The sequence below is a fragment of the Palaemon carinicauda genome, chromosome 24, assembly GCF_036898095.1.
Source record: "Palaemon carinicauda isolate YSFRI2023 chromosome 24, ASM3689809v2, whole genome shotgun sequence".
NCBI lineage: Eukaryota > Metazoa > Arthropoda > Malacostraca > Decapoda > Palaemonidae > Palaemon > Palaemon carinicauda.
The window spans coordinates 8781635-8794134 of record NC_090748.1 but is presented as its reverse complement, the minus strand read 5'-3'; the positions used below and the strand labels follow the sequence as shown (position 1 = coordinate 8794134).

Genomic DNA, 12500 nt, shown 5'->3' with positions numbered 1-12500 from the left:
AGTCTGGAAACCACTGGTCTCTGAGATATGACTTATAAGAGAAGGTTCAACACTTCTGAAAGTCTGGAAACCACTGGTCTCTGAGATATGACTTATAAGAGAAGGTTCAACACTTCTGAAAGTCTGGAAACCACTGGTCTCTGAGATATGACTTATAAGAGAAGGTTCAACACTTCTGAAAGTCTGAAAACCATTGGTCTATGAGCTATTGCTTATAAGACAAGGTTCAACACTTTTGAAAGTTTGGGAACCACTAGTCTATGAGATATGGCTTATAAGACAAGGTTCAACACTTCTAAAAGTTTCGGAGCTTATAAGACAAGGTTCAACACTTCTGAAAGTCTGGAAACCACTGGTCTCTGAGATATGACTTATAAGACAAGGTTCAACACTTCTGAAAGTCTGGAAACCACTGGTCTCTGAGATATGACTTATGAGAGAAGGTTCAACACTTCTGAAAGTCTGGAAACCATTGGTCTATGAGCTATGGCTTATAAGACAAGGTTCAACACCTCTGAAAGTTTGAGAACCACTGCTCTATGAGCTATTGCTTATAAGACAAGGTTCAACACTTTTGAAAGTTTAGGAACCACTAGTCTATGAGATATGGCTTATAAGACAAGGTTCAACACTTCTAAAAGTTTCGGAGCTTATAAGACAAGGTTCAACACTTCTAAAAGTTTCGGAGCTTATAAGACAAGGTTCAACACTTCTAAATGTTTCGGAGCTTATAAGACAAGGTTCAACACTTCTAAAAGTTTCGGAGCTTATAAGACAAGGTTCAATACTTCTAAAAGTTTCGGAGCTTATAAGACAAGGTTCAACACTTCTAAAAGTTTCGGAGCTTATAAGACAAGGTTCAACACTTCTAAAAGTTTCGGAGCTTATAAGACAAGGTTCAACACTACTAAAAGTTTCGGAGCTTATAAGACAAGGTTCAACACTTCTGATTGTTTTTTTTTTTTAGCAATGTGACCTCTTATACTTCCATATACATCACATACATTTTGGATCAGAACGTAATCTTTAACGCATCATAAATAAACATCTGAATTCGAGTATAGTCTTTTTATCGATTTCAGTAATCAATGTCACCTAATTACGTGATTACTTCGTGTAAACATTGTTTTAAGTATTGTTTATTTGCTAATTCCAGTTATTTCTAAAGTAGTTCCCTTGCACAAGGCATAATTATTCTCGGAAAGGCCCCTGAAGCCTGGCTCCACATCCTACCAGTCCATTTCAGTTAACACTGATTAATACATATGCACATACATACATACACACACACACACATATATATATATATATATATATATATATATATATATATATATATATATATATATATATCAATGTGTGCATATATATATATATATATATATATATATATATATATATATAGATAGATAGATAGATAGATAGATAGATAGATATGTGTGTGTGTGGTGACACTAAGAGAAGGTGTAATCACAGCTTGAATACACGTAGACAGCGTTTCATTTTCCATGATATCTAAAGATCAAAGCTTTCCGTTTAGAGTTGGCAACTTTTTTCAATGATCCAAAACGTTCTTCTTTTCTGTCTCCATTTGGACTTTAGGTTCTGACACTTCCTCATACCGGAAGGCTCGGAGATTTCCTGTGGATATAAATTTGCTATCAATCACAAACTAGACAATTTAATCTCATGCTGAACATCCGGTTCCTCAGGGTTACCACAGGTTTCTGATCGTCAGCCTTCAGAAGAAAATATTAAGTCTGATATTGTGACATACCGATATCTAAATCAACAAAATTGCCTGCATTACAAAGCATATAGCAACAAACTAAAGGTTTAAAATTTTCAATATAAATCGTATAATTAATTTAGTCACGGAGACAGTTAACTCTACTTTATGGAGTTTATAATTAATAGAATTTTCGCAAGTTTCAACTTAGCATTTGCTTATATTTTATGAATCATCACTTGAGTCATCACTCCAGCATATCATATCATATCTTTCAACTCATCCAAAATATGACAGGACAATTAACATGAAACCTTTTTTTTTTTTTTCTATATCCAGATTATCCTTATTTTCAAAGATTTAAATTTCATTTTGAAGGTCGTCACTTTTTTGTTTTTTTATTGATATTACCAATTACTCTTAACAAACACTAATGCGTATTATTTTATAGGTAGTAGATTGGCCTGGCCACCAGCCACCCGTTGAGATACTACCGCTAAAGGGTTATGGGGTCTTTTGACTGGCCAGACAGTAATACATTTGATCCTTTTCTCTGGTTACGGTTCATTTTCACTTTCCCTACACACACACTGAATAGTCTGGCCTATTCTTTACATATTCTCCTGTCCTCATACACCTGACAACAGAGATTACCAAACAATAATTCTTCACTCAAGGGGTTAACTACTGCACTGTAACTGTTCAGTGGCTACTTTCCTCTTGGTAAGGGTAGAAGATACTCTTTAGGTATGGCAAGCAGCTCTTCTAGGAGAAGGACGTTCCAAAATCAAACCATTGTTTTCTAGTCTTGGGTAGTGCTATAGCCTGTGTGCCATGGTCTTCCACTGTCTTGGGTTAGAGTTCTCTTGCTTGAGGGTACACTCGAGAAAACTCTTCTCTTTTATATCTCTTCCTCTTGTTTTGTTAAATTTTTATAGTTTATATAGGAGATATTTATTTCAATGTTGTTACTCTTCTTAAAATATTTTTTTTCTTTTTTCCTTTCCTCACTGGGCTATTTTCCTTGTTGGAGTCCCTGGGCTTATAACATCCTACTTTTCCAACTAGGGTTGTAGCTTAGCAAGTAGTAATAATAATAATAATAATAATAATAATAATAATAATAATAATAATAATAATAATAAAGGCAACATTAGTATTGCAATTTCATCCTTAGAAATATCAAGGCAAACGAATTTATAGAATGACATTAAAAGATTGATTTAATTAGCCCAAAATATTTAGAATAAAGACTGATTTAATTAGCCCAAAATATCTAGAATAAAGACTGATTTAATTAGCCCAAAATGTATAGATTAAAGACTGATTTAATTAGCCCGAAATATCTAGAATAAATACTGATTTAATTAGCCCAAAATATCTAGAATAAATACTGATTTAATTAGCCCAAAATATCTAGAATAAATACTGATTTAATTAGCCCAAAATATCTAGAATAAAGACTGATTTAATTAGCCCAAAATATCTAGAATAAAGACTGATTTAATTAGCCCAAATATCTAGAATAAAAACTGATTTAATTAGCCCAAAATATTTAGAATAAAGACTGATTTAATTAGCCCAAAATATCTAGAATAAAGACTGATTTAATTAGCCCAAAAAATCAAGAATAAAGACTGATTTAACTAGCCCAATATGTTTATATTAAAGACTGATTTCATTAGTCCAAAAGTCTAGATTAAAATTTCTAGATTACAGATGATTTATTTAGCCCAAAATGTCGATATTAAAGACTGATTTAATTAGGCCACAATGTCTACATTAAAGACTAATTTAATTAGTCCAAAATGTCTACATTAATGAGTGATTCAATCAGCCCAATATGTCTACATTAAAGACTGATTTAATTAGCCCAAAATGTCTACATTAAAGACTGATTTGATTAGGCCAAAATGTCTAGATTAGACTGATTTAATTAGCCCAAAATGTCTACATTATAGACTGATTTAATTAGCCCAAAATGTCTACATTGAAGGTTAATTTAATTAGTCCAAAATGTCTAGATCAAAGACTGATTTAATTACCCCAAAATGTCTAGATTAAACACTGAGTTAATTACCCCAAAATGTCTAGATTGAAGACTGATTTAATTAGCCCAAAATGTTTTGAGAAAAGCTATTTAATTAGCCAAAAATATCTAAATTAAAGACTTAATTAATTAGTCCAAAATGTCTAAATTAAAGACTGATTTAATAGCCCAATATGTCTAGATTAAAGACTGTTTTAATTAGCCCAAAATGCCTATATTAAAGACTGATTTAATAAGCCCAAAATATCTAGATTGAAGACTGATTTCATAACTTAAAATGTCTAGATTCAAGACTTATTTAATTAGTCGAAAATGTCTAGATTAAAGACTGATTTAATTAGCCCAAAACGTCTAGATTGAAGACTGATCTAATTAGCCCAAAACGTCTAGATTGAAGTAACACTCCAATTGATTAACTAAGAAAATTAAAACATATTCTATCGCCCAAAATTAATCAATATAAAAATAAATTCCTTTAAAAGAAAAAGAAATCAATCATATATGACTCGACAAACCAAATCATATACAAATGTCATATTACTGGCAATAAAATAGAAAATAAATGATATAAATATCCACCTTGTTATAAAGACATCTCTTCCACTTAAGCAAATTCACGAAGGCATGTTTATGAAACAATATTTACTGCAACTCATTGCACATATTGACAATTTCAACGTAAACGAAAGCAATATCTAATAACGCGCAGAAGAGGAAGGAATTTCGCTAAACTGCAGCCCTTATTTCGACGAGCGTTGCAACTTTAAAAAGTAAATTTTACAAATCATTGAAAACATTGAATGTATGCGCGCGTTTCTCATACAAAGGACAGCAGGAGGTTGAAATATAACGGGCTTAAATAATAATAATAATAATAATAATAATAATAATAATAATAATAATATTAATAATAATAATAACAATAATAATAATAATAATAACAACAATAATAATTATAATAATATAACAATAATAATTTCTATAATAATAAGTTGCTCTAATACTAATAATAATAGTAATAATAATAATATTAACAATAATAATAACAATAATAACAATAATTGGCTTAAATAATAATAATAATAATAATAATAATAAAAATAGCAATGATAATGATAATGATAATAATAATAAGTGGCTTAAACAAAAATAATAATAATAATAATAATAATAATAATAATAATAATAATAATCATAATAACAATATAATAATAATAATAATAATAATAATAATAAAAATAATAATAATAATAATAACAGGCTTAAATAATAATAATACTAATAATAATAATAATAATAATAATAATAACAGGCTTAAATAATAATACAGAAACAATAATAATAATAATAATAATAATAATAATTACAACAATAATAATAATAATAGTAATAATAACCGGCTTAAATCATAATAATAATAACAATAATTGGCTTAAATAATAATAATAAGAGAAATAACAATGATAATGATAATGATAATAATAATAAGTGGCTTAAACAAAAATAATAATAATAATAATAATAATAATAATAATAATAATAATAATAATAATCATAATAACAATATAATAATAATAAAAATAATAATAATAATAATAAAAATTATAATAATAATAATAAAAATTATAATAATAATAATAAAAATAATAATAATAACAGGCTTAAATAATAATAATAATAACAGGCTTAAATAATAATAATAATAATAATAATAATAATAATAATAATAATAATAATAATAATAATAATAATAGACTTTTTTAGACTTTATTTATTCTTACATATAACCTACATATAAGAAGCCAATAAAGGAACTAAGTCCTGCTATGGCAAACATATTGGACAGAGCAAATACTTTAAAATACAATAAATAATACATTAACAATAAAATTATTTTAAAATTCAACAAATAATATATTATGTACAATAAACCAGTAAACCTTACTTCAATAATAGTTTTTCAATAAAAGAAAAGGTTTACTTAAAGAAATAAAGAATCTGAAATATAAAACTTGTAGTAATAAAGAATCTGGAATATAAAACATCACTATCGTAAGTACAATCACCTAGTTAAAGTTTTTATACATAGCGATTACTGCAAACTCATTTACTAAAAATATAAGAAAATAGTATATAAAAATTATATCAAAGGAGACCTAATACTGAGAAACTACCATATGTTTATATTTCCTCTTCAAAGTTACAACAGCCTGAGGCTTTACAAGATCATGAGGTAGTTCGTTTAACAGTCCGCACGTCTGAAACAAAGCAGACTGCTTCTCCACCTCCACCCTAACTGCCGGGAGATTGATCCTCACTCCCCGAGTACCGTACGAGTGTGAAGGCAACAGTGGGGCATAATACTCGCTGAAAATGTCGGACTTTCTATAAAAAAACATCGTGAATAAACTTCAAAAGGAAATATTTGTATACAACATCAAATTTCATTAGATTTAGCCTTTTGTACATGTCACTAGTTCTCATCAAAGGTACATTATTCTCGTCGTGCTTAACCTTTAGAATGCTCCTTAGTATTTTATTGAGAGAGGTTTTAATGTTATGGAGGTTTATCTCAGGAACACCACCCCAAATGATAACATTTTGTATTATTATAGGGTACACCAAGAAGTAATACATGGTCATAAGAGCCGACTGAGGCACAAGTGAGGAAAGTGGATAAAAAACACCTTGAATTTTACTTAATTTCTTAAAAACTTCAGCTGATTGCAGAGTAAAACTTAACTTATTATCGATAATGATGCCCAAGTACCTGACACTGGAGACCCACTCAAGCTTAGTTCCGTTAAAATACATGTCTGGCAAGCTTTCAACATGCCTTGGTGTGAACAACATTAATTTAGTTTTTTCTACGTTAGGAATTAGTCTATTATTCTGGACCCAATTTGTGAGTTCAGCAATCAATATATTTAATTTGCTAATGCACAATTCAAGTGATTTTTCTCTGATATAAAAAACTGCATCATTTGCAAATAGAACCTTCTTTGCAATCCTTATATCTACTATGTCGTTAATAAAAACATTGAATAGAAGGTGTCCTAAAACCGAACCCTGTGGTACCCCAAAATTTATAGGTCCAGTAAGACATATGCCCATCAATACAAACATACTGCCTTCGGTTACTCAAGTATGACAAGAGGAAGGAGTTGACAATACCTCTAAATCCTCTTATTGATAACTTATGGAGAAGGATATTCCTATCCACAGTATCGAAAGCCTTCTTTAGATCCAAAAAAAGTGCTACTGTATACGACTTCTGGTTAAACGAGGGTAAAATATCACTTACAACCTTAAAAATAGCAGTAGTAGTGCTACATGCTTTTCTAAAACCGAACTGAAGGTTCGAAAGTACATTAAAACGATCAATGAATTTGACCATCCTCGAATGAGTTAGGAGTTCAAAAATTTTATTTATAGTAGTTAGAGTTGTAATTGGTCTATAATTACTCATTTTGGTTACATCACCTGACTTGAACACTGGGATAACCCGACCAACCTTAAAGAGATCAGGGTACAAGCCTTGAGCAATGCTCTGATTATACAAGCGCGCAATGATAGGTCCAACAGTATCACGAACTAATAGGAGTAAACTGGGCTTAATATCATTTAAACTGTTTCCCTTATCCGGCATTGATTGCAATACTGAACAGACCTCGCTCTCATCTGTTGGAGCCAAGAAGAATGTGTGGTCAATTCGACAAATATTATCAAAACATGTAAGATTTATATCATGAGGAAGATTCCCAGTAAGACGTGAAACAATATTCATGAAAAAAAAATATTAAAAGAATCTGCTATTTGTGGTCCCTCAATAACTGTCCCATCCTCTGTCACCACCGCCCGTACAGATTCCTTTACACCACGTCCAAGCAGGGTATTGATGTTGGACCAGGTCTTCCGGATATCCCCCCTACAAGTCTCAAACTTACTCATACAATACCTCATCTTGATTTTATTTGTAACCCAAGTCAGTAAATTTTTGTACACATTAAACTGCCGCTTATGAACCAATCCACTCTTCATGAGACTGAATAGCTTGTACTTTTTCCGTATACACCTCTTTAGTTCAGGTGTTACCCACGGAGAACTAACTAGACTCCTGCTTACTCTCTTTCTTTTTATTGGGAAAGCAGAATCATAACACTCAATCAATTTATGGAAAAACTCATTGAAAGCAACGTTAGAATTATGTGCTAAAAATACCTGTGGGAAACATGAATTTGACACTCTTGTCAACAAACATCTGGATAGTGTTTACATTAATTAGTCTAGAATGTATACTCTTTACAATGGTTTTACAAATATTTTCAAACATATAATATATTGGGAAATGATCTGTCAAAGAAAACAGCACAACACCAGATGAATGATTAGTCCCTATTTTAAAGTTAGTCCAAATGTGATCAATCAAAGAAAATGGTGTAAATTGGTTAGACTCATTAAACTTAGCAGGTAGTGTAATGACAGGAAAATATCCATGACCCAGCATACTATTCATGAACACATCAATGTAGGTCAATTTTAGTGGATTGAAAAGATTCAGATTAAAATCACCAGTTACCATAATCTTATCATGGACGGGGAATTTACTGATCACTTGACTGAAAAACATTTCATTAAAAAGTACAGCATTAGCACCAGTGGAGCGATAAACACAACAAATAAGATACCGAAAATTAGCACCTATTAGATAAAATGTGATGACCTCCATAATATTATTGACAAATGTAAAATCCTTTATAACCTCTGTTTAACAATTCATCATAAAAAACTTTAATTCCTCCACCAAAGTTATCCCTATATATGTTGGCCTGCTTATATCCGCCTATATCAAATGCACAGTCAGAGCTCTCGGATAGCCACGTCTCTACTAACACCAAGACTGTGAATTTAAATACAAAGTTACACAGAAGTGCCACAAAACTTGCAAAGTTCTTTCTACAACTCCTCACGTTAAAGGTGAGCATTGAGAAAATGCCACTCGAATGAACAGAACCTGCTTTAAAGTCGGTTGGGCTGTCGTACGAACAGTGGATATGTGGGATATCACCTTCTTCACCCAAATTAAGTTGAGGGGGAACAGGGTCCAACACAAACTCATCCATTACAAAGACCAGTCACGAACATGCATTATTCAGTGCTTGAGAGCCTATTTTCAAGATCAGTGATTTCCAGAGGGTGTCGAACAGTTTTATAGCCATCATCACCGCGAAGTTTGTAAAAGATATTGCCATCTCTCGTATATGAAGCTGTAATCTTACCGGAATACTTGTTCTTCAGCGAACGCAAAGCAAAAAACATTTTGTTACGACGAGGAGTAAGAAATTCGGCCAAATAAATATTAGCAGGTTTCAACCGACGAGCCGATGAGATCAATTTACGTTTACATTGTTCCGATGAGCAGTTAATTTTGACCATCTTTTTTTGTTTCCCAAATATGGTCACTCCAACATCACTCCCAGTAGCAACTTCCGGCAGGGCTTGACATAATTTTGATACTACAACATCCTTCAAATTATCAGGATGATTTTCAATAACGTCAGTTATTATCTCCCCTGAACACAATAATACGTGAGAAACAGATTTCTGCTCAATAGCATCAACACGGATTTCAAGTTCACTATCTTTATTTTCATTACTTACGACATTTCCCCGATGGGCAACAGCAGCAGAACGGGAAACTTCAAGAACAGGGCCGTCGGTCTTCAGAGTACCAATCCTATTAGCCAAATCCTGATACTTGCTATTCAAAACATTAATTCCCTGAAGAAGTTTCTTATTGAAATCATTTAACTTTATACTATTAGCCAAATCCTGATACTTGCTATTCAAAACATTAATTCCCTGAAGAAGTTTCTTATTGAAATCATTTAACTTTATACTATTAGCCAAATCCTGATACTTGCTATTCAAAACATTAATTCCCTGAAGAAGTTTCTTATTGAAATCATTTAACTTTATACTATTAGCCAAATCCTGATACTTGCTATTCAAAACATTAATTCCCTGAAGAAGTTTCTTATTGAAATCATTTAACTTTATACTATTAGCCAAATCCTGATACTTCCTATTCAAAACATTAATTCCCTGAAGAAGTTTCTTATTGAAATCATTTAACTTTATACTATTAGCCAAATCCTGATACTTCCTATTCAAAACATTAATTCCCTGAAGAAGTTTCTTATTGAAATCATTTAACTTTATAAGATAGTCAAATAACAGTCCGGGATGAAAGTCTTGAAAGTTTCCCATGTCTTCTAGACCCCCGTCCACTTCATCCAGTCGAGCAGGATCTTGTTGCTTGCTACCTTTACTCTCATTGGCTGGTGCTTTACGAGGTCTACCAGCCTTCTTCCTTGGGGGACCAACAGGTTTTTTACGACTGTCATAATTAAGCAAAAATCTTAGTACCGAATCAATCCTTGCCTGATCATTACTCAAATCATTAAAGTCGATTTCATTAGACGGTAAATTATCTGGGTTATTTACCACTGTTTCCTAAGAGCTGGATTCTGTTTCGTTAAGAACTCCGTCATGTAGCGCTGCAGCCATCTTGAACTCTATCACTGAAGAAACTTCTTATTTCACAAAAATACGAGCAATATAATGATTTTTTTAGTATCAAGAAGGTTCACACACAATCATTGGACATTCACGTCACTGTTGAATAATTTTCTTAATGTAAACGGGGCTCCAGCACTGAACAATTATGAAAAATTAGGGAGAGCAAGACACCTTCATGTTTACCAGTCGAAGGTTCCAATAACAATAATAATAATAATAAGAGGCTTAAATAATAATAATAATAATAATAATAATAATAAAAATAATAATTACAATAATAATAATAATAGTAATAATAGCCGGCTTAAATAATAATAATAATAATAATAATAATAATAATAATAATAATAATAATAAATGGCTTAAATAATAATAATAATAATAATAATAATAATAATAATAATAATAATAATAATAACCGGCTTAAATAACAACAAATAGAACGGGTACTCCGTAGAGTGCATAGCTTCGCCACCGTCAATTTTGTCAATGACATCACTACATCATACTGTATATCACAAGATAGACGATTGAATTATGCTCATTTTGGTACTATAGTCCATTTCTTTTAGCGATGCATATTTGCACCGACTCGCGGCGGTGCCCTTTTAGCTCGGAAAAGTTTCCTGATCGCTGATTGGTTAGAATGATCTTGTCCAACCAATCAGCGATCCGGAAACTTTTCCGAGCTAAAAGGGCACCGCTGCGAGTCGGTGCAAATATGCATCGCTAAAAGAAATGGACTATAGTTTCATACAATTCAGATAAAAGATGGCCATGACATGGCAAAAAGAAAGTTTTGACCTTTTCGTGACCATGGCCTTGGCCTTGACGTTTGACCCAATCGCTCCCTAACTCCAATCCAATTGTTCTTGGATCCTGGCCAATCCTTCCACCAAATTTCATAATAATTTAGTTGTGCGAATAAAAAAAAAAAAAAAAAAAAAAAAAAAAAAAAAGACATACAAAAAAATATGACCATCGAAATTTAACCTTCGCAACGAAGTTGGTAATAATAATAATAATAATAATAATAATAATAATAATAATAATAATAATAATAATAATAACCAGCTTAAATAATAATAATAATAATAATAATAATAATAATAATGATGATAATAATAATAATAATAATAATAATAATAACAACAATAATAATAATAATAATAATAATAATAATAATAATAACAATAATAATAATAAAGTAGACGATTCTGATAAGAACATTAATTAATATAAAATTTTACACATTGAAATATTTGTCGAAAATGAAGAATGGAGCTTCAGGATTATAACAACAATATTTAAGAATTTTCTTACTTGCAAACAGTTGTAAACATACTCGCAACTAAGTCGCAACTCGGTTGCAAATCTATCTCTGGTTCAACATTTTCCAACATTAATGTCTTTTATTTAATACTTTATGACTAAATCAATTGATATAATCCTTCAATGAATTGTTTGTCATTTGCAAGGGTATGTATTCACCCCTGTCTGTCTACTTTGTTTGTTTGTTTGTTTGCTTCAGAGTAACTTTACACAAAAACTACTGTACCGATTTTGACCAAATTGGTAGTCAGGTTAGGCATGACCTAAGGATGAATCTGTGACAATCTGGATAGTGTACATCAAAGTACAAGTACCAACATTACTTAAAAGATAATCGTAATGTTAAATAAATGGCAAATATTTCGCTATTTTATATATTGTTATGTGAACATTACGTAATAAACACTGGATCAATTTCAACCTTTTTACGGGCTGCCCCAGTGCAATAGCCTGTGTCTTGCTATAGGCCGGGCAATCTTATACTATGGTCAATTCATTTTAGTAAGGCAGATTTGCACCGACTCGCAAGGGTGCCCTTTTTGGCCCGGAAAGGCTTCTTGATCGCTGATTGGTTGGACAAGAATAATTCTAACCAATCAGCGATCAGGAAACTCCGAACTAAAAGGGCACCCCTGCGAGTAGGTGTAAATCTGCCTCACTAAAAAGAATTGACTATAGCTACCTACCAATTTCCACGAAACTTGATGGACAATTGGAGTATGACCCAAGGACATATCCACATCCATTAGATTTTAAAGATATTAGATGGAAAAACAAGTCCGCGTTGGAGTTAGGAGCAAAATGAGA

General features: G+C 31.4%; 1 protein-coding gene across 1 annotated transcript in view; it reads right to left on the bottom strand.

Moving 5' to 3' along the window:
* Positions 1-8902, bottom strand: part of LOC137618010 (fap1 adhesin-like) — a 10264-nt gene extending 1362 nt beyond the window's left edge. The window contains exons 1-2 of the mRNA XM_068347930.1: positions 8750-8902; positions 1-183 (exon numbers count right to left, since the gene is read on the bottom strand). The exon at positions 1-183 is cut by the window's left edge and continues 1362 nt beyond it. Of these exons, the coding sequence (XP_068204031.1) occupies positions 1-183; positions 8750-8902 (336 nt within the window). The remainder of the gene's footprint in view (positions 184-8749) is intronic.
* Positions 8903-12500: the final 3598 nt, after the last annotated feature.